The 24329-nt window shown below is 45.4% G+C and overlaps 1 protein-coding gene across 2 annotated transcripts in view; it reads right to left on the reverse strand.

Moving 5' to 3' along the window:
- LOC144791735 (thiamine transporter 2-like) overlaps positions 1-24329 on the reverse strand; it is a 381748-nt gene that overhangs the window by 248246 nt on the left and 109173 nt on the right. For both annotated transcript variants that reach the window (XM_078666502.1, XM_078666503.1), the window contains one exon: positions 7283-7455. In XM_078666502.1, coding sequence (XP_078522628.1) covers positions 7283-7432 — 150 coding nt within the window. In that variant the 5' untranslated portion in view covers positions 7433-7455. The remainder of the gene's footprint in view (positions 1-7282; positions 7456-24329) is intronic.

The following is a 24329-nucleotide window of genomic DNA, read 5'->3' on the forward strand; positions in this document are numbered from 1 at the left end:
ATGCTGCGAACCACCATGTCTTGCTAGAGAAAGTGAAGGTATATTTATACCTTGAAGGTGTCTAGGAATGCCATAGTTTGACGTCGGGCATAATAATATCAGGAAAGAACCCCTGGGGAATAGTAGTTCTTTGCAAAGTACATGAGTTCTTGGACAAATCAATATTCGAGCAAGGGGAAGTTCCCTAACTGCTTAAGCCGATTTTCCAAGAAATCGTTGTGACGTTTGGTACGGGTGGAAGTAGCCATGCCTGTATTTGGTCTGCATGTGCTATGTCTAAATAAGGGCTTGATTTCTATGCCTATATAAGGGAAATATCTATATAAGGGCATAAATCAGGAACATTCCCTTGTAGCCTAAAACGCCACACAACAGTATTTAATCCACTGTGCGGCAAAAACTACCAGTAGCTAATTAGAAAACGATTTCGGCCCAGGGGAACACTGATCTGTTCCCAGACTGAATCAGGTGGGGTGGGCTCTAGGTGAGGTGTTAACACATGCTCTGTTAGCTGACACTTTGGAGAAGTCTTTGAAAAGAAATTTCACCCACTTATGGCTACTCTTAGCAGTATAAATGCCTTATCAAAATCCCTTATTGCATCAAGTCTAATCAGTAGAACTCAATTGCCAGCGGAACTGAATTAGGGGCCTCAACAATAATCTATTGTACATAATTACGACAAGTCACATCTATCCCAGGATGATGGCCAGCCAGTTAGCACTATTGTTTCATCCCATCATGATTCAAATGTTTAGAATACAGAGATTAAGAATGTGAGTCTGGCTTCAAAAGAAGTACCAAGACAAACTGACCATGGGCACACTATTCAACATATCGGCAGGGCAGTCAGCAATGAGCCCCCCCTGTATTGAGATCAATTTTATAGGAGTTCTTCACTTGCTGTCAGAAGCTACCCCACTGGTTATACTCATGAAGAATGACCCCCCTAGTTTGCATGAGAAAGATAAAGACACACGGCAACTAAAGTTGAATACTGGTTAATAAGAGCTGCAAACTGGCATAGCTATGAGACTATATTCAGGAACATAAACAATATCCAGAGAGTATCCTGAGTCAGTTCGCAATCTAAGGATGTTTTCAGAGACTATGGGCCATATGTATCAAAAAAGAGTTTTGTGATTCTCAAATTGAGATTTTTAGGGAATCACAAATAAGGAATACCTTCCCATTCATTCATTCATTCGAGTCTTTATTCGGCATTAGAAAACACCATAAAAGTACAATTTAAAATAACAATAATATATATGCATTGACTATTTCAGTTACAGTTCATTGAACCCCAATCCCACCCCCACATTTTACTCTTGTTTTCAGGACTTTCAGTCAGTTGGGGTTTCACTGGTTTACCAACCAAACTGTCTCTACCTAGTTCTTCATAGGATTTTTCAATTATTCTGGCCAGTTCTTGTGGTTGCTCAGTTAAATCAAATTCTCTTAGCTTTTGGTGGATCGCCACGGATGCTGCGTCAGCTTTAATATTAGCTAATATTATTACTGAGACCTGTTTGAAATCCTTCAGTAATTTCATACCTAAATTTAAAGCAGGCTCTGCCTCGTATTCATTATGAATGTTTCAGGACTTCATTTCCAGGGACTAGAAGGCCCATAGGAATGAATGGGAAGACATTCTCAATTTGCGATTACGAATTACAGAATCGCAAATTGAGAATGCAATTTCAGGGTTGCAAGGGTATCAAAAGGATACCCTGTTGCACCCCTGAAATATGGATGTGTGAACATTTTGCACACATACATGACCAAATCGCAAATTACCGCCAACTTGAAGTTGGTGGTAATTTGCAATTCCTTATGGCCAAATAGAACATTTCTGGTGCTTCCGGAATTGCCTTTAAGGAATTGCAATTTACAATTCCTTAATTGCATTTGCAAAATAAAGAATCACAAATTTTGCAATTCTCTATTTTGTGATGGTCTTTTTGGATGATGCATCCCAAAAGGCTATTTCCAATTCGCAAACAGGCCGATTCTGAGAATCTGCCTGTTTGCAAACAGGAAAAAGGCTTGATACATATGGCCCTATGTTGTTAATTTTAGATATATGAGAATGGCTGATTCCCTCTTGGAAAGACTTTATAGGCGTTGTCCCTCAAATGATGGCATCATGACCGTACCCTTGGGTCACTTTTATAACCGGGCACTCTACTATCATCCACGTCCCGACAAACAAAACATCCTGTGCCTCAGTTATTTGCAGTCTCGACCTACAGCTGTTTTTCCCCGCTGGAACAAATCGATTGACTGCATTGTCAGAGGGTATCTGCACCTTTGGAGATGCTACCCAAAGTTATGTAATTAGAATCCCAGGGAGTCATGTATGCATCCCCTTTATGTGCTGAGGTGGCAACTAATTTGACAATGGACCCTGGTAAAGAAATGGTGGCAGACATTGTTCTTGCAAGCATTGCTTCTGTCCCTGCTAAGGTCTATGGGAATACTAGGCCAGCAGTTACACCACATTTGGCTCCCAAGAATATTTTTAAATGTTTATTTTGGAATGTGGATGGGCTCTCAAATAAATTTAAGAATGATGATTGACTTGAACTTGTAAAGGGTTATATATAGTATGCCTTCAAGAAACTTGCGCCCGGAAAGTGGTATATATAGTTAGGGTTGTATCCATTAACCCCCCAGCTTGCAATTCCTTGGAGGTTCATCGTAGAGGTGATCTGCTAACTCTAATAACAACGACATTGGATAAAAAGATTGCCAATATGTATCATGACTCGCTTCATATCCAGTTTGTTAGCATTTTATACAAACCAAATGTTACATTGGTTATCATAAATTGTTATCACGATAATTTTGTTCCTGGTAACACTGATATAGTTGTTAAGCTTGAATGCTCCTTTAGTAGACATTTAACTGATATTATTATGGATTTCATTTTTTTATGTGGTGGGGACTTTAACTCTAGATTGTGCCCCCCCGTTCAAAATGTCTGCTTGCATGTTGATGGGAGATGATGAGGCTCAATTTCACTTTGATCATAATCTCTATGGGGAAATTTTTTACTCTAAACTGTCTACATTTTCCCTTTTAGACAATAGATCTCATTTTACAGACTGTTCAGATCAGGTAACTTATACAGGTAGAGGACAAGGTACCATACCACACCATTTATAGAGCGCACAGTTACCACCAATGGCGGTGTCCCGGCCTGAAGTAGCAGCGGGTCAGGCAGGGGGAAACGAGACTGGCTAGGGCAAATCAAACAGCCAGGTTTTTAATGCCTTTCTGAAGATGGATTCTGATTTGGCTTTACACAGGTAATTAGGCAAAGCCTTCCAAAGCGATACCAAAGGGGATGATGGACGGAGCGATTGAGCAAATCAAACACTCACCCCCTGTCAACTGATCTGGGTTTAATCCATCACCATTCTTTAGCTCACTACACCACCCCAGTTCAGACATGGCCATATGCATTCAGTCTGACCCTGTGCCTCATGGGAACAGTCCAGCCTAAACTGCAGCCATGTCTTCCCTGGACAGGAAACAAGCATCCTGGGACCGGTTTCGGATTCGTAATCCTCATCAGCCAGGCTATCTTGAATCCAGCGGTAGAGTGAGCAAGGGACCCACGTCTGGGAATACCCTGCCAACTTAGGGCGAACAAAGCAATACCAAAGGGGATGATGGACAGAGCGTTTGAGCAAGCATCCTGGGACCGGTTTCGGATTCATAATCCTCATCAGCCAGGATATCTTGAATCCAGTGGTAGAGTGAGCAAGGGACCCACGTCTGGGCATACCCTGCCAACTTAGGGCGAACAAAGTGATACCAAAGGGGATGATGGACGGAGCATTTGAGCAAATCAAACACTCACCCCCAGTCAACTGATCTGGGTTTAATCCATCACTATTCTTTAGCTCACTCCACCACCCCAGTTCAGACATGGCCATATGCAAATCAGTCTGACCCTGTGCCTCATGGGAACAGTACAGCCTGAACTGCCAAGCCATATCTTCCCTGGACCGGAAACAGGCATCCATGCACTGGTTTCGGATTCATAATCCTCATCAGCCGGGCTATCTTGAATCCAGTGGTAGAGTGAGCAAGGGACCCACGTCTGGGCATACCCTTCCAACTTAGGGCGAATAAAATGATACCAAAGGGGATGATGGACAGAGCGTTTGAGCAAATCAAACACTCACCCCCAGTCAACTGATCTGGGTTTAATCCATCACCATTCTTTAGCTCACTCCACCATCCCAGTTCAGACATGGCCATATGCAAATCAGTCTCACCCTGTGCCTCATGGGAACAGTCCAGCCCGAACTGCCAAGCCATTTCTTCCCTGGACCGGAAAACAAGCATCCTGGGACTGGTTTTGGATTCATAATCCTCATCAGCCAGGCTATCTTGAATCCAGTGATAGAGTGAGCAAGGGACCCATGTCTGGGTATACTCTGCCAACTTAGGGCAAACAAAGCGATACCAAAGGGGATGATGGATGGAGCTTTTGAGCAAATCGAATACTCACCCCCAATCAACTGATCTGGGTTTAATCCATCACCATTCTTTAGCTCACTCCACCACCCCAGTTCAGACATGGCCATATGCAAATCAGTCTGACCCTGTGCCTCATGCCAACAGTCGAGCCCGAACTGCCAAGTCATGTCTTCCCTGGACCTGAAACCAGCATCCTGGGACCAGTTTCCAATTCATAATCCTCATCAGCCAGGCTATCTAGAATCCAGTGGTAGAGTGAACAAGGGACCCTCTCCTGGGCATACCTTGCCAACTTAGGGCGAACAAAGCAATATCAAAGGGGATGATGGATGGAGCTTTTGAGAAAATCAAACACTCACCCCCAATCAACTGATCTGGGTTTAATCCATCACCATTCTTTAGCTCACTCCACCACCCCAGTTCAGACATGGCCATATGCAAATCAGTCTGACCCTGTGCCTCATGGTAACAGTCCAGCCTGAACTGCCAAGCCATGTTTTCCCTGGACCGGAAACCAGCATCCTGGGACCGGTTTCCAATTCATAATCCTAATCAGCCAGGCTATCTTGAATCCAGTGGTAGAGTGAGCAAGGGACCCACTTCTGGGCATACCCTGCCAACTTAGGGCGAACAAAGTGATACCAAAGGGGATGACGGATGGAGCGTTTGAGCAAATCAAACACTCACCCCCAATCAACTGATCTGGGTTTAATCCATCACCATTTTTTAGCTCACTCCACCAACCCAGTTCAGACATGGCCATATGCAAATCAGTCTGACCCAGTGCCTCATGTGAACAGTCTAGCCCGAACTGCCAAGCCATGTCTTCCCTGGACCGGGAACAAGCATCCTGAGACCGGTTTCGGATTCATAATCCTCATCAGCCAGGCTATCTTGAATCCAGTGCTAGAGTGAGCAAGGGGCCCACGTCTAGGCATACCCTGCCAACCTAGGGCGAACAAAGCGATACCAAAGGGGATGATGGACGCAGTGTTTGAGCAAATCAAACACTCACCCACAGTCAACTGATCTGGGTTTAATCCATCACCATTCTTTAGCTCACTCTGCCACCCTAGTTCAGACATGGCCATATGCAAATCAGTCTGACCCTGTGCCTCATGGGGACAGTCCAGCCCGAACTGCCAAGCCATGTCTTCCCTGGACCGGAAACAAGCATCCTGGGACCGGTTTCCAATTAATAATCCTCATCAGTCAGGCTATCTTGAATCCAGTGGCAAAGTGATCAAGGGACCCATGTCTGTGCATACCCTGCCAACTTAGGTCAAACAAAGCAAATGCAAGGAGATGATGGACGAAGAGCTTAAACTTTTCAGACACTCACCTCAGTCCCAGATCTCCTTTGAATCCATCATCGTTCTTTAGCTCACTTCGCCACCCAAATTCAGAAACAGCTATATGCAAATCAGTCTTGACCCTGTGCCTCATGGGAACAGTCCAGCCTGATATGCCAAGCCATGTCTTCTCTGGACCAGAAACAAGCCTCCTAGGACCCGTTTCAGGCTAACAACCCTCGTCAGCCAGGCTAGCTTGAATCCAGTAGCAAAGTGAGCAAGGGCGTTTTGTTGCTTTAACTCATGCATTGTCACTAATATTTTCTTGAACAGCAGTTTTAATGGCTTAGACTTCAATGCACACAACCAATTACCACTTGGTTCCCAACTAAGGGTGTCCATGATTGTTTGAAAAATAAATACTATTAGAAGATTAATAAAGTATACGAACATTAAAAAAGCAAAATTGGATAAGTTAAAATACTTTGCAAATGTAAATGGATTTGAAATTGAAGGCTAAAACTTAAGTTAGTAGCCCTAATTTAGTTTATTGGAGCAGCACAATTACAGTAGTGTGGACATTTGGACGCCAATTAAAATGCTAGTACACTCCAACAAAAACAGACACTGCAGTAGAAGCATATGAAACAAAGCAATAAGTAATAGCCTAACATATCCCTTTGAAAAGTTCCAACCTTTCTATTAAAATGGAAATATTGATTCCTGCTTAGGTTTTTAAGACTATATTTTAAATGTGTGTATTTGTTTTATGTTGAATTATTTCTGTTGTTTTGGATGTTTTTGGGTTTCACATTGTAGAAATTGTGTAGGTAGAGGTCCATTGTTTCAAATATTAATGTTTCAGTGAGGGTCCACTGAGGTCAAAAGGGTAGCAACCATTGTTCCAGACTATAGCGTATCCTTCATCTTTTGAGGTAAAACTAAATCTTGGACTGTTGCATCCTTCCCATAAAAACTAAAATGTTGTTTTTTGTATCTTTTTTGTTTGTGCAACAATTAAAATGATTCGGAATTTGTGTATTTGTTTGATGTTATCTTATTTCTTTATTTTTGTGTATTGTTTTGAGATTCAAATTGTAGAAATTCCTGAGGTCGGGTCCCCACTTTCGATGGTGAACCAGGGGATCCAATGAAGCCAAAAATGTAAGGGTCGCTGCATTAGAGTATTTCTTCTTTATGCTTGGGGCACCGCCAGAAGGGGCACCCGATTGGTTCTAAAAGCATCAAAGAAGTTTTGGCAAAATATCCCTTCGCCTAATATGTCAATATTTATTGCACTGGCCCTGCACAAAACATGTAAAGTATTCTGGGGTCAATAAGAGTTGTTAATTATTGACCTGGGAAACATAGTAAAGACCAAACAACCGCCTAACCAGCCATCTTCGTGCAGAATCTGTTTTTAAGTCAAATTCAGGTTTTGAAGCCATCAAGCATAATATAGATATGTTTATTCACAGTTCATTATGGTAACATACCTCATCCAGGGTCAAATTTTTGATCTCACTTGTTAAATAAGGGGTTATGAAAGGTTCTGATGGCCGAAGTGCAGTGAAAAAGCCATTAATACAGAGGATAACTGTTGGAAAAATCCATCCGCTTTGTTGTATCTTGCCCCAGCAAGACATGCTGTCTGTTCCTCTATGTAAACCTGTGTGAAGATAAACATTTTAAGACACTATCTTTATGGTAAATCTATGCATAATAAATGCTTACAAAATGATATACAATTTCTGTACAATTTCAACCACAATTTGACGTCTTTAAGTGAAACATCATTATTTTTTGTTTATGGTTTAATATAGTTGGGACCAGGCCCCTTGTGGCATCATGAATACACACTTTGAGAGGAAGAAAGAACACAGTAGGCAGCTACTTCTGCGGAGAAAACCAGCACTATGTGTGCCAGACATGCAGCTATCTTTTAGGATCAACTTGTAGCAGGATTTGGGCATCTAGTTGCAGCAATAGTCGTGTTTGGGTGGTGTATCACACTAGAGTAGATGTTCAAGAGTTGGGCGTCAGAGGAAGCCCGTTCACCATGTTGGCAAGGGGCTAAAGGGTGACCCACAAACTAGTATTAGCTCTTACATGAGACCATTCTGATTTGACCTTGTTAGTGGGTATGTCTGTAGCTATAGATGCAATGGGCACAATGATATCCAATATTGTGTGTGTGTTGCAGAGCCATTAGGGCTTTTGAGGTGTTATCTTTGTCTTAAGCTGAATGTTTTGAACAATAATATTGTCCAAAGGGTCTGGGTCTGTGGGAAGGATTATGATTCCTATATGTACTTTGCAGTGGGCTTGTAGGTTGCATCAATAGATTGTAAACACCATAATAAATAAAAGCTGGCCCACGTTTTCCTACGTCTTTGAAACACCCGTTGGAGGGGCTTTGTTAGAACTGTTTGGACAGATTTAACGCCATGTGGGGGTCACTTGCACTTCCCACTACCATGCTTAGGACTGATAGACCACATTTGGTATACCAGCAAAAGTAGCACCACTTTAGTTCACGCTGGGTGTGGATGATGGCCATTAAAGGTGGAATGGAGCTGGTTTTTTTTTTATCACATAGGACGTAGGAGCCTTTGCAAAGATATTTGTTGAGTGAACCTAGAGAGGAGGCTCATGAGACACAGAGTTAGGAGGCACTTAGCATGCACAAATGGAAAGGCAAAGTAGAGGTGAACTAATGGTTCAGAGGGTAAGAGGAACGTAAAGTGGATATCTGGGGTGTGGGCCAAAAGATGGGCCTAAGGTACTTTTAGGAATAGACAAACAACTAGGGTATTTAGAGGGGGACATTGAGAGTGGGCAGTGAAAAGAGGGTGTATGAGCCATGAATGGAGACGTAAGCCTGGGGGAAAATTGTTGCGGACATCTAGTAGCATTAAATAGGAGCAAGGAGATCAAATTTACTTTTTGGGGCACTGAGCAAGGGGGTACAGCGGGAGGGGTGTGGGAAGATAGTGGAATATAGTGTGAGGCATCAGGGCTACAAATGAGCCTGTGGGGCACTCGGGAAAAACAAAGACATGCTTTGGTAGAGCCATATGGTACAGAGAAAATGAGGCCTAGGGGGTCTGGTCATTGAGGATGAGGGGCACAGATGTGAGTAGTATCATACAAATAAGACTGGGGTGCCTAAATGAAATTATAGAAGACAATCTCACAGAAGGTAATTGGTGGTAGGTATGTGCAGAGGGTGCATCAGGGCATGGCATGTAAGACAGTATGTTTTTGGAACCTGTAGAGGGCAGTTTTGGTATAGGTCATGGAAAAGTAGTATCTGAAGCACACAGATTGCGGCACTTGGAAAAAAACATTCATAAAGGGGCCGCTGATATGGAGCCTCTTGCGAACAGAAGGAAATTAACGGATATCATGGGGAATGCAGCTGATGGAGGATGGCACCTCAGGACACACAAAGTATGCAATTCAAGCTTGTATACCAGTACCTAGGTACCTATTTTAGTGTATTTGTGTAGTAATGGATCATCATGATTTTAATTATTTATATGTGTTTTACGGATCTATGAATCCGAAATAAACATAGTACTGAGAGGGCTATTAGGGCTGGACGTACATGAAGGCATATGGCACTGGTTGTGATGAAATGAGTGCTGCATTGTGGAACACATTAATATGTGAGTTACTAAGAGGTGCTACAAGGTTGGCTTGGAAAGGGTGCAATCTATGGCTCAAAGGGACATAGTACTAGGGGTCTTTTACAGGAGGCAACTGAGGTAGGGTGCAGAACACGGAGATACTTTGAAGGACTATTGAGGCTTGGGGAACAGTGCATGTACGCATGTGATGATGCATTTGAGACGGGTGGTATTAAGAGAACAGGTATTAGGGATTGGTTGGCAGTGGCTAGAGAGCTTATACCTGAAGTTCACAGGTTGATGTTGATGTATGGAATGCCAAGAGGGAGTGAGATTTGCTCCCTGAAAGATGGTTCAGTTATTGACAGACAGCTTAGGGCTCTAAAAGGGGCAATCAAATGGGTATATGACAACACAGCACCTGGGGGGCAAATGAAGGGAGTAGTTGGGGCTCGGTTTCACAAAGTAAATTACACATTGGGGCCAATGAAAGGCACAGAATGACTGTCTGTGATACTGAGAAGGGAGTGGAGGAGAGAGTTTCTGAGTAGACATATAGGCTACGATTGGGCAAGACATACCTCTATAGAGGTATTTTTAATGGGGACTCAGAGAGGCAATTGGAGCTTTTAACTAAATGAACACTGCTTTGTGGGCTACTGAAGGACATAGAGAAAGGGAAAGCCTGGTTACACTGATGTGTGAGTAATGACAAGGTGAAATGGTGCATAATCTCAGGGAGTACCAGGGGCCTAGGTGCTGTACATTATCTGGCCATACCTTAAGATGGTTAATGAGGCACAGATTGTTGGAGCACAATGAAGGATAAACTGAGGCTCGACTACTAAGGGAGAAGCTCTTTGGGAAGCCATTGATTTGGGAATTGAAAGAACCTGTGTGCATAGAGACGTGCTATCTTGGAAGTAAGGGGACAGCTTGGTGAGCATGCAGACGGGGCAGATTGGGCAGAGCATGTACGGCACATAGCTAGGAGAAACGTGGAGAAAATTGGTAGTGTGGGATATTAAGTTTGTGGTTGCGTTTTGGTCTGCACTCACTAATAGTGTTCACCAATCACTGTACATGAGTCACAAATGCAAGTCCAGAATCCTCACCGCTGACCACCAATGTTAGATTTGGGGGGTCTCTAGTTGGCACAAGTAGGTACTTGTGACAAATAGGGACCCTTGCCTATAGTCAGGGTAAGGGGGTATACTTTTAAAATTACCCCTGCTCACCCCCATGGTAGCTTGGCAGGAGCAGACAGGCTTAACTCAGAGGCAGTGTGTAAAGCATGTGTGAACACATGCAGTAATCAAGTGACAACACTACAGATGGACACCACATAAGTTTTATATAAAAAATAAGTATTCTTTATATAGACTTATCACAACAAAAATCCACAATATTGTATTTAAAATGGTAGGTTTAGCTACGTTCTTAAAAACTTGTAAACTTGTAAACTTGGGGATTTATAGAGCGCAGTTGTTACCCATGGGCGTCCAAGCGCTAGGGAAAACGTAGACCTACAGTGCACATGGAGAGGAGAGAAAGATAGCGGAGTTTAGCAAACAGATGCGAAGAGATGAGTCTTCAGTTGTTTGCGGAGAGTATTAAGGTTCTGGGTGGCTCTAAGATGCAGTGGTAGGGCATTCCAGGCCTTCGCTGCGTTGCACATGAACGTTCTTCCGCCTGTTCTGGATCTCTTTATTCTTGGGACGACTGCCAAGAAGGTCTGGCTAGAGCGGAGATTCCGTTTCGGGATGTACTGACAGATCAGGTTACGGGTGATGATAGGACCCATGTTCCAGAAGGCTTGGTGGGCTATACGTAGCGCCTTGAATAGAACCCTCTGTCGGACCGGTAACCAATGAAGGCTTATTAAGTCGGTCCTAACTGAGTGTCTGTGAGGGATTTTAAGTAAAAGGCGAGCAGCGCTGTTCTGAACAGTTTGCAGCCTACGAAGGGTATATTCAGGTGCACCCAGGTAGAGTGTGTTGTTAAAATCGAGCCGGGAGTGGATGAGTCCTTGGATGGCTGCCTGTTTGGCTTCCAGGGGGAGGATGGGGAAGATTTTGTTTAGTACCCTCAGAATGGAAAAGCAAGTAGCTGAAAGTTTAGTGGCTTGAGTATTGAAGGAGAGTGTGCTGTCCAGCCATACCCCAAGACTTTTGATTGCGTTTTTAGGGGTTGGCGGCGGCCCTAGGCTGGGGGGCCAAAGGGGAGGGGGGAGTGCCGGTTCTGAGGGTCCTAGGAGCATTAGCTCGGTTTTGTCTCCGTTCAGTTTCAGGGCTGATGCCGTCATCCAGCTCCTCACTTCCTCTAGGCATTCTCTGAGCCCGCCTGGCGCTGTTCGGGATGACTCTTGCGCCAGTGAGACCACCAGTTGTGTGTCGTCCGCATATGAGATGATTTTAACTCCAAAAGGGCGGACGACACTGTCCAGTGGCCTCATGTATAGGTTGAACAAGGCCGGGCTCAGAGAGGAGCCCTGAGGAACTCCACAATTTAGGGGTCTACTGGAGGAAGCTGAGTCGCCGTCAAAAACCCTGAAAGACCTGTACCTCAGAAAGGACTCAAACCAGGCCCAGGCTCCATCCATGATCCCCACACTAGACAGGCGGCTTAGTAAGGTGTCATGACACACAGTGTCGAAAGCCGCGCTTAGATCAAGGAGGATCACTGCCACTGATCCTCCCTGATCCAAGATTTTTCTCGCTTCCTCTACGACCATGAGAAGGGCGGTCTCTGTCCCGTGCTTGGGTCTGAAACCCGTCTGAGTGGGATTCAGTATATGATGATCCTCTAAATAGGACACCACCTGTTGGTTCACATATTTCTCCAAAACCTTGCTCAGCCATGGGAGAAGAGAAATAGGATGATAGTTCGCCAGATCAGACGGGTCCAGATTGGGTTTTTTGATCAGAGACCTGACCATGGCCTGTTTCCACTCGGGTGGGACAGTGCCGGAGGAGATGGAGGAGTTTAAAACCTCTCTGATGATGGGCAAGGTAGTGTGGGATGCTGCCATTAAGATGTCAGGAGGGGGAGGATCGGACGGGGAACCTGATTTAACACTGAGGGCCAGTGATTCTAAAGTGGAGAGATCTAACGGGGGGAAATGAGTTAGTTTGTGGGGGGTAAGGGGAGGCGGCGGGCTGGAGGGGTAGTTAGGTTGGGTGGGCGGGTCGGCGTTTAGAGGAGAAAAAGCTGAATATATTTTGTTTACTTTCTGGTAGAAGAAATCGGCGATGTCATCACACTGGGTGACCGATTTCTCGACATACACTGCTGGGGCTGGGTTAGTTAGCTTTTTAATGATTTGAAAGATCTCTTTAGGTTTAGATCTAGCATTCAGGATATTTTCAGCGAAGAACGTCGATTGTGCTGTTTTTATTTGGGATTTGTACTCGTTTAAAGTTTCACGGTACCGAATTTTGTTATCCACTGATTTGTCTAAGCGCCAGCGTCTTTCCGCTCTTCTACAGAGACGCTTTTTTTCTCTGAGGGATTGGGTGTACCACGGGGCGCTTTTCTGAGGCCGCTTCAGTACAGTCTTGCTCATTGGGAGCGTGCAGTCAAGAGTTTGGGGGATCCAGTTGGTACATGCCTGGTTTGCTAAGGCAGGATCATCCTGGATTTCTGGTAATGAGCTGGCCAGTTTTGTGCACCACTTATCCACCTCAAGGCGCGCCCAGGCCCGCCTAAGTTTGGTAGTGGGAGCCGGAGGAGAGGGTTTAAGTGTGGTCCATTTAAAGGGGATTAAAAAATGGTCCGTCCATGGTAGGGTGATACATGGGTCCACTGTGATCTCAGGGCAGTTTGAGAAAATTGGGTCTAATAAATGACCTTTTTCGTGAGTGGGGGTGGGGACGCGTTGAGTCAGTTGTAGAGCTGCTAGGTCATCTAGTAGGATAGCAGCTGGATGATCAGAGGGGGAGTCGAAGTGTAGGTTCAGGTCACCTAACACGGTGTAACTCTAGGAGGTGCTGGCTCTACTGGCTGCATTCGAAGGAAGGGATAGGAGGAATTGCTTCAGAAGGCCGGGTGGACGATAAATGAGAGTGCCTGAGAAGCAGATGTTAGGTGAGAGGTTGATGTTAAATCCCATACTCTCGCAGTCCGCGATGGTCTCCGGGGAGAGGCGACACTTTGAGTCAAAGTACCTTAAGATGCGACACGCAGGGCAACAAAAGTGAAGTGTTGCAAGATGGAAATGCGGCCAAGTTCCGGTGCAAAGAAATAAAGATGTCAAGTTCTTCCTGATGCAGCAAGCTTCTCCAATGTTGCAAGAAGTCTCGGCTCAATGCGTCAGCTGCAGCGGCGACACCCTTGAGCAGTGATGCGATGAAAGCGGCTTTGGCGGTGACACTCTTCTCCGATGATGCGAGATGCTTCTGCTCAATGCGACAACTGCAGCAGCGACACCCTTGTTCAGTGATGCAATGGCAGCACCTCCGATGGCGGCACGCTTCTCCGTGGATGCGAGACGCTTCTTGTGATGTGGTGCAATGCGACAGCTACAGCGGCGACACCCTTACTCAGTGATGGGATGGCAGCGGCTGCAACAGCGACGCGCTACTTCCTCGTTGCGAGACGCTTCTCTTGATTCGGTGCAATGCATCAGCTACAGCGGCGACATCCATGATACGACGGTAGCGGCTGTGACGGCGACGCGCTTCTTCAGGGTTGCAGGACATTTATTGAGATGCACTGCAATGTGTCAGCTACAGCGGCGACATCCATGATGCAAGGGCAGTGGCTGCTACGGCGACACGCTTCTCCCTCTTGAGTCGCGCTTCCCGCTCCTTGCGACATGCAGTCCCTCAGTTGGCCCAAAACAGCAGCAGGCACTTCCAAAGATCTCTGGGGAGCTGGGGGTCGAAGTCTGTTGTCCCTGAGACTTCAGCAGGAGGCAAGCTCTTCTCTCAAGCCCTTGGAGATCCTTCACAAGTAAAAATAAAGCACACAAAGTTTCTTTCTCCTTTCTTTGGCAGTCAGGCAACCACTGCAGGCCAATCCCCCAAGCAGCATTTCAGCTTAGGGATAGTCTCGACTCAGTTTCTTCAGGTTCCTCTCCTCAGCAAAGGTTTCTTCTTGTTTTCCAAAAGTGATCTAAATTCTTGGGATCAGGGTCCAATACTTATACCCCAAAATCCGTTGTCCTCTGAGGGCAGAGGGGCCTTTGCCTAGTCCAAACCAATTCTGGAGCACACTGTTGACATGACTCCTTCTCTCCTTTCACAGTGCAGGTCAGAGACATCAGACACACCACAGGAGGTGGAGCCAGCTATGTGGAGGGAAGGCACAGCCCTATTCAGGTTCCAGGTGCAACTCCTCCCTCCCATCTAGATGCAGATCTCTCTGTTCACCACTGGGCTGACTTACCTTGTCTCCTGGAATCCCCCAGCCCTGTCACTCCAGACAAGGAATACACAACCTAGCACAGGCAGGCTTGGATAGTTAGACAAGAAAATACCTTTTTAGATCTGGGGGTCTTTAGTTGGCAGTGGTAGGTACCAATGTCCAAATAGGGACCCGTGCTTCTAGTCAGGGTAAGGTTGATACACCCTTAGATAACCCCTGCTCACCCCCTTGGTAGCTTGGCACGAGCAGACAGGGTTATCAAAGGCAATGTGTAAAGTATTTGTACCAACACTCACAGTAACACACTGAAAACACCACAAATGGATTCCACACCAGTTTAGAAAAATAAAGTATCTTTATCTGAAAAACAAGCAATGCGTTACTCCTGAGACCCTGGGGAGGCGATGCGACCGCCCCTATGCACGCAGCGGGCATGTTGTGATGAATCCGGTCTGTATGGGGAGGGATGCGTATGGATTGTGGTGCGCAGGTTCGGTAGGAAGCGTCTCGCACAGGCACGATGCGACGATCTTCGGGACGGGGATGATCTCCGGTGCGGTGACGATGCGGGGCGCAGCGTTGATCTTCTACTCCCGTGGCCCCTCAATATGAAGGCTCTGCGACGATGTCCGCAGCGACATGATGCGGTCAGCAAGCAGGCTGTGCAGCAATCTCACCCAGCGACTACAGGATCTGCGACGACACTCGCAGCGACAGGAGTCTTCCCACACCAGGGCGATGCGTTCTGCAAGCGAACGATGGGTTGGTTCTTGCAGCGGCAATAGGCGCTGCGACGATCTTCACGGTGACTGGAATTCTCTCGCATTGTCGACGAAGCACTCCCCAAGTGAGCGATGCATGTAAATTGCAGATGTTCTTCTTTTCTCCTTGCCCAGCTTCCCAAACAGCAGGCAACAACTTCAAGAGGCCCCACAAATGGATCAAGCACTCTAGGAAGGGCAGAACTCTCTCAGCAGAGTTCAGGGGGAAGCTGGGGGTGAAGTCCCTTTGTTCCTGGGACTTCTTAACAGGAGGCCAGCTCTCCTCAGGCCCTTGGAGATCTCTTCAAGCAAGGGGACACAGCATACAGCAAAGTCCTTCCCCTCTCTTTGGCAGCAAAGCAACTGCAGGTCAGTCCAAAAGCCCACAGCAGGACACTCCTTCTTCTTCTTCAGTCTTTCAGCTTTCTCTTTGGCAGAGGTTCCTTCTTGATTCCAGGATGATCTAATTTTCTGAGGTCTGGGCATCCCTTTTCATACCAGTCTTTCCTTTGTTCTCTGGAGGCAGATAGGCCTTGGCTTAGTCAGAACCAGTTCTGGTCAGTCCTGGAGCACTTTGTTTTCCAGACTGCTTCTTTCCTCAGAGAGAGGGGCAGGGTCGTCGGCCGCCCAGCAGGAGGTGGAGCCAGATTTGTGGAAGGCAGGCACATCCCTATTCAAGCCCAGGTGCTATCCCTTCCCACCACTCAAGATGCAGATGCAGCTATACAGCCTAGGGCTGACTCGCCCAGCCTCCTGGGGGCTCCCCAGCCCCTGTCACTCACAAACCAGACAGTCAATTCACAAACAGGCACACATGATTTAAAAACCATCCTTCCTAAAAGATAGGTTATTACATTCTGAGTTCAGGGATACCAGACTTTAATTTTCTATATTGCTCCTATGGGAAGATATGCAGGTAAACAGTATAGACAGCATTCCCCATTATAGACTATGGGCAAGATAGCCTTACAATAGTGAAAAATGAAAATGGCTGTAATTCCCTACCAGAGCATGTCACCTACACAAGTACATGCTCTACCCTTCACATACACTGCACCCTGCCCAGGTGGGTACCTAGGGCCTTCCATAGGGGTGAATAATGGTATAGAAAGGGAAGGGTTAGGTCTGGCCAGTGTGAACACTGGCCAGGTCAGCCTGGCAGTTGGTAACTGCACACAGGCACTGCGGTGGCAGGCCTGAGACACCATGTAGGGGCTACTCCTGTGGGTGGCACAATCAGTGCTACAGGCCCACTAGTAGCATTTGAATTACCTGCCCTGGCACACTCAGTGCACTTTACTAGGGACTTCCTGGTAACACAAATATGCCAATCATGGATAACCAAACAAAATAACAATTTACCTAGGGGAGCACTTGCACTTTGACACTGATAAGCAGTGGCAAAGTGCCCAAAGGATCTAAACCAGCAAAAACAAAATCCAGCACAGCGTCAAAAATACAGGCGGTAGAGGCAAAAAGTCAGGGGAAACCATGCCAAAGATGCCAGGTCTAACATACTTACTTTCTAAAAGTGGTATTTTCAAACACAGAATGTTAAAATCAACTTCATTAAAAGATGTATTTTATCATTCTGAGTTCAGGCATATTAAATTCAAATTTCTACCATGTTCCCTGAGTCAGTTAGGATTATAAAATGTAATTATCTAACTGCCCATACTAGCCTATGGAGAACAGGTAGCCTTGCAATAGTGAAAAACGAAAATGGCTGTAATTCACTATTAGGACAAGCCACACACACCTGGGCACCTACCTTATACTTACAATGCACCCTGCCCTTGGGCCTACCATAGGGGTGTCTGATATGAAGAAAAGGGAAGGTGTAGGGAATGGCAAGTGGGTGCACTTGCCCAGTCAGCATGGCAGTACCAGACTGCACACATGCTCTGCAATGGTAGGCCTTAGACATCATTTTACAGGCTGCTTCTATGGGTGACACAACCAGTGCTGCAAGCCCACTATCAGCATTTGGTTTACAAGCCCTGGGCACACTCAGTGCACTGTACTAGGGTCTAACAAGTAAACCAAATCAGCCAATCATGGAGTCACTAATCCATACATTAATTTATAATAGGGAGAGCATATGCACTTCAGCACTGATCGGCAGTGGTAAAGGGCCCAGAGTCATAAAACAGTAAGCAACAGGTCAGAAAAAATAGAGAATCGAGGCAAAAAGTTCAGGGATGACCCTGCAAAAAGGGCCAAGTCCAACAATATGGAGTTGAGATACATTACATTAAGGGGAGACTGAGGACTAGAATAAAGATAGGAGGGCACCTTTGCCTGGTAGAGAAAGAATCAGATTGTAGTTAACCAAGGAAACAGAGGATAATTGCAACTAAGAGGTGCAAAAGGGTGACAGAATGTACAAATATTGGCAAGATGGGATCGACTGAAGTCACATAGAAGTGCCAAGTGTTGGTGGGGTGCAATGCTTGTAGTACTTACAGAGGGCAGTTGGACTGGGACCATAGAAATGCTAGTAGGTATGGGAGTACTGAAGGGTGCAGTGAAAGTGTAATTAGGCAGTCTGTTGACCTAAAGAGGTGCAACATTTAGGGCAACCGAGGACCACAAAGATGGCCAGTTAAAGTTGTGAATTGGCAATGGTGACACAGTATTTGAAGCACTTGGATGGAGCAGGACAGAACCGAGAGAGCATCACCTTAGAATTAACTCAGGGGCAGCATGGAGGTACAAAGCTTTGCAACTCAAGCAACATCTCCGGGGGTGTAGGGCATCATAGGGTAAGAGAAGAGGGCATTTGTGTAATAACGGGAGGTTGATCCAATGGAAAAATGATTGAAAGCTACAGAGGCATTGGTTGCAATTGTGGTTGTGGGAAGAGCGACTTTCATTGGGATAACAGGTAGGACACAAAGACAGTATCAGTCTGGGGGCACTGAGAGATGCAACAGAGTGAATTTGAGAGAACAATTGGCAATTGAATCTATTTCCGTAAATAGATATGGTACTATCAAAAGTAACAGGAAGCCTGGTGATCCTTTAGTGGGTCTTTTACAAAGTATAGAGATTTTCTAACCCCTTTCAGCTACCCTAAAGCTAACAAGAACAGACATTCTAGGTGTGTTCAGGGATGTGTGGGTGGTGGATTTTTAGGTGAAAGGTTATCAGTTTTTGTGGGGTTCATTTTGCCAGAAGCTCCACCCCCATCGCTGAAGTAGCAGTACTACCTCAGGAACACAGGGTCAGGCAAATCATTAGGCCACATATATAATGGCAATGTTAGCTCCATTCTACCTAAAAATCTTGTGCATTGTCTGGGAGTAGAAATTGGCAGTTTAATGCTACAAGTCCTATACAATACCAAAAGAACACCACAAACCCCCATCCCTGACTACCTTAATAGAGCTGCCAAATTGGAGAACCTGGTTCAAATCTTGATGAAGACTCAACATCCTGTGATCCTGGCAACTCATTAAATCTCCCCAGTGTCATACAAAATTGGTGTTCTGTAGGTTTCCTAGACCTTTTGGGCCCTGTGCCACTGCACCGGCTGCACGATTCATAGTTCATAAGCTTTATTCGATCATACATGACAATCATAAAAGCACACTAAAAAATTAAAATCACATTAAAAGATTACAGGGTAGGGAATTGCATATATTACCACAATTAGAACCTCTCCATAAAAGCAGTAGCGTGAACCGATGCTATTAATTTATACAAGGATAAGAAAACAATATTAAAATTCCATACTTTTTCTAAGGGACACAGATTTTAGAATAAATGTCGCAGTAAAAAAACAGATATCCAAAGTATCAAGCGCAAATAGTAATCTCATAGCATTAGCAGTTGTAGACACAGAGTATTTCTTAAAAACAGGTTTGAGACACAGACGGAGATGCACGTACAAAGGACAGATTAGCAAAAAGTGCAATGTGCTCTGTCTGGTGGTACCATCACACGGACAAGGTGTTGAGCTATGGGTTTTCATCCATGGGAAGGCCACCAGGTTATGCTGCACGATTCAAATCATGACCCTAGTGCCTGCAAGGAAACTGCACTTGTAACTGCTTGTTTTGTAGTAAAATATAGCAATAATAGGTGTTCAGTAGTTTTCCTAGCCCTTTGGCCCTGTGCCACTGCACCTGTTTCACAGTTCATATCATGACCCTAGTGCCTGCAAGGTAACTGCACTTGTGACTGCTTGTTTAGTAGTAAAGTATAGCAATAATCGGAATGGCTCTCATTAAGAGAGTGCGAGTCAGGGGCTGATCTGGTGTTGAGCGGAGTTACATTGGCGTTTTTGGTATAAAATGTGATTTTTGGTGCCAATGGGTGGTAGCAGTGGGTGCCTAAACAAGCATAGGAGGCTGGCAGCAGAACAAGAAAAAAAAATCCCACATTCTACAGAAGTATACACATGCGCTTCAGGGTCGCACTTAAACACTGACAAAATCAATAAACATGTTCTTTTACCATCGGCTTCCCTGCTTCATGGCCACACCCCCAAGCCTGACACTTGCATCGGCTGGGGTGGGACTTGATCCCTGATTCCACCGCCCGCCTGAGGGGCGTGACAAGGCTTGATGCACTTAAAGAGAACCACCTGATCTGCAGCGCTGGGTTCTTTTACTGGTGGCTTCCGTCCTTCATGCCCGCACTGCAAAGTTTGTCACTTGCATCAGCTGGGGTAGGACTCTCTCAGTCAGTCCACAGTGCACTTGAAGGGCTGGGCCACACTCAATGTGTTAAAGGGGCAGCACCAGACCCGCAGCACGGGACACGTACATGCCATGCCCAGGTGTGTCCCCAGGTGAACACCGGGCAATACCCGTCAATGATCAATACACTTGAGGGCTTGAGGAGTTTTAAGGACCTGTGTAAGCTGACTCCCCACCAAATAATGTAACACACGAAACAGGCCACTGGTCCAATATAGGAGGAGGTTAGTATGTCATGCAGGAGGAGGGATTCCCTTTTCCGGACGGTTCCCCTCACACACTAGAGCTGTCATGCTTCATCAAGGGGGTGCCCCCTCACACAAAAGACCTAGTCTTTGTGCGGGCTACAACCACCTCTCTACGAGGGAGGAGCTCAGGGATGCTTTTATTTTGACAGGCAGGGTGTACTAAAACCCCAATGTGAGCTGTTGTGTGTGTGTGTGTGTGTGTGGGACAAGAAAGTGCAGTGCTGTGATGTGATGTGGAGGTTTAAAACTGGCTACATGGATATTGTAACAGATACATAGCTAGACCAACATGTTTCGGCCAGGAGGACCTAAATAGTGTCACCGCCTTCTTCAGGGTCAATTTGTTCAGCTACTGCAATATATAAAGAGTGTGTACGTGAAAAAAACTTGAAAACACGTGAATAACTCCAAACAAAATTAATACTGAATCGGTGGTTTAACTGTTCAGTACGGACTGCATACAACCGCATTGGGTTGTGCAGTTCACTACATCTGTCCAGGCGTATTAGCCAAAGGGTACGTGCACCAGAAGCAACAGGGGGTGTGTGTGGATCCTCGTCGGTCAGGCACGTCCAGGGCAGGAAATCACGTAGGAGGCAAGGCACTGGAGAAGGTGCCATTTTCTTATATGGTAAGCATGCCATTTCCAACACGCTACCTCGCTTTCACTACCGTCCTCCCGCACTGATAGAATCTTTATATATATATATATATATATATATATATATATATATATATATATATATATATATATATATATATATATATATATATATATATCCATACCTTGATACCTCGTAACACTTGAGACCCAGAAGTTATGACAGATTTAACTCGTACTAGCTACCGCCTGGGTCCCATCCCTCCCTTCACCCCGCGCTACTTTAAGGCTTTATACCTTATTTTTTTTACCTTTCCTCCCCATTCCCGCCCTTCGCCCTGACCCGGGACTACAAAACATGACCTTACGCTAATAATTACCCTCATAGTATTGTGGTTTTTTCATTTATGTTTTTCTCATTTATGTTTTTCTCATTTATGTTTATGGTTACGATGCTTTATTCATTATTTAACATGTGAATTTGTGTACTGAAACTATATGGATGCTACTGTATACTCAATCATGTTTATGTTTGCTATGATGTCCTTACACCTTTATTATGCATGACTTGCACTTTTGCCTTCCTCCAAACTTTACGCCCCCCCATTGTTTTTTTTCCCCCATAACATGTCATTTACTGTCTTTTGGACTATGTTGTTTCCGGCCTCTGCACCGACGTGTTCATGTATACGTAACCCGGCCTTTTATCCTCACTGCCGTTCTGTCTTCTTTCCTTCCTCTCTCTTTTTCCCACCTGCCCTCTGATCCCCCTTCGCATGTGTGTACACACCGTCCAACTTTTATCTTACTTCACTTCTTAAAATACTTATCCTTTACTTCTTCTTATCCTTGTGCGGTCTCCTATTGTCTATGTCTAAACCCTTTACCCACCATATGTACTGTATGATGACCATTTTTTACATCTTGTATACGTGGTGATATGTCCTATTTTATTAATTTATTTAGTGGTTTATAGAGCGCGAACCAGACCTGTGAGGGTATCAGAGCGCTTTATAGTAGTAACAGGTAGGATACAAGGACATAGGGGGGGGGGAAGTCAAAGGGATAGGGACAGGTGTATACAGCATATGGTAGAACAAACAATCATAATATCCAGATACATTTTGGGGTAGGATCAAATCGATACATTAAGCTAGAGAAGCAGTCTCAACACCCGGGGGGGTTTGTTCGGAAGTGCCTGGTGGGTATCATAAGGAGAAAAGGCCCAGAGATAATGACGTAACAATCGGCAAAGCCAGGTTATGGAAGTGATTGTAACATGAGCATTAGGAGAGGAATTTGGCCATAAGAAAAGTTTTGGCCCTCTTTTTTGAAGTGAGCTGGAGACGGTAATCTTCGGATGGCGGTGGGAGTGTGTTACATATTCTTGGGGCAGCCCCAGAGAAGGCTTGATTATACATTCTTTTTTTCCTGAAGCAAAAGGTTGAAGCAAAAGGTCTCTGGCGGAACTTGAGTTTCTGGCTCCTCCAGATATCACGAGATTCTGGCCGAGAAAAGCAGGGGACTTAGAATAAAGGGCCTTGTGTGTGATGCAAGCCAGTTTGAATTGGATTCTGGCCTCAAGAGGAAGCCAGTTCAGAGCTTTAAGGTGGGGTGAGATATGGTCGTACTTCTTAGAGCCAATTAGAGCCAATTAGAAGTCTGGCGGCGGCATTGAGGCAGGCTTTCAAGGGTGCCAGAGGCTTTCAAGGGTGCCAGAGAGCTCCTGGGTAGGCCTGCGAGGGTGGAGCAAACATATTCTGGCTTAGAGATGACTGGAGCCTGAATTGCCAATTTTAGATCTGGGGTGTCAATAAATGGTTTCAGGTTTCTTAGGTAGTTCATGTGAAATCTGGCAGTTTCGGCCTTTGCGTTGATATGGGCACGCATGTTCAGGTTGCTGTCTAAGTTAATTCCAAATGATTTAGCAGAGCCCACAATGGTAGAAGAGCAGTTTAGCGCTGTGATAGCCTGGAGCAATTCTTGAATGTCTGTATTGGCGTTAGGTGGTGCAATTAGGAGGAACTCTGTTTTTTTAGCATTGAGTTTAAGTTGGTTAGTTCCTGGGTTCTTTTTAGTTTTAGCGGAGCAAGGTAATCGATAATGTTGGATATAGTTGTGGAATAATGTTCAGTGAGGTTGTCGACCGTGGTGAGATATGGAGGAGGGTGGAGGTCAGTTTCACAACAGGCAGACAATTTCTCGTGGTCAAGGTTCTTGGTGTCTCTGATCCATCTTTTGGGGATCACCGGTAGCGGTGTCCATGTCTTGTGAGTGCCAGGCATAAGGAAGGTGATAGCGTGGTGGTCGGCCAGTCACAAGGATCTATGGAGATGAGTTTGACCGCAGATTCCTTAGAGATGATCCAGCCTAGAATGGTGCCTTTCGAGTGAGTAGGGAGAGAGCAGACTTGGTAAGGGCTCGGTCAGCCAAGAAGTCTCTGATGGTGTTGACCTGCAGGACCCTGGGGTTGTTCCAGTGCAAGTTAAAGTCACCAAGGAACATGTATTTGGAGTTATGGGAGGCCTTGGCTGTGATGATTTCCATTAGGTAGACATTGAAAATGTCTTATTCCCAACACTGTAAATGCTGCACACACGGTTTTCCAAAATACAACTGACACTCTAACGATGTGTCTGTCACACTGTATATCTTGCATGGTATTTGGTCACATATATTGTACAGCCCTGAGGAAGCCCCAGGCCGGATGGCCATGTTAAGGGGCGAAACACGTGTTGGCTGTAATTTGATGTTGGTCACCCAAGAGAAACTTGCAGTATCCCTGTAACTACATAAAACATGTTTGCAAAAAATAAAACTACAAATAACCAAGATTTGCCCTGATACTTCTTTGGAACTCTCTTATTTCCAGTGAGATGGGGATTCCCCACTTTTAAGGGCAAATATGTTACCTATATTCAACTCAATAATACGGTTACTAAGGGATTGGGACCTTTTTTCCCCTCTTTTTCCTCTGAGAGTGGGCTAGGCCACATCTCTTTTGTTTGCTTCTTGGTCATAGCACAGAGAGAGATACTGTTGGGGTGAGTGGAGCAAAGCCCGAGTTTGATTTATTTAGACATTTGGTTGGTCTAAAGGGCCAGTGTTATGTCTGAGGTGGAGGCAGACCTTTTACGCTGGTCTTGGGTCTCCTCCTGTCGAACTCGGTACTGAGGAAATTTGATCTATTGGTCTAAGCAATGGGGACACGGAAATGCCTCGGGAGGG

Source organism: Lissotriton helveticus, chromosome 11 (assembly GCF_964261635.1).
Source record: "Lissotriton helveticus chromosome 11, aLisHel1.1, whole genome shotgun sequence".
In the NCBI taxonomy this organism is placed as follows: Eukaryota; Metazoa; Chordata; class Amphibia; order Caudata; family Salamandridae; genus Lissotriton; species Lissotriton helveticus.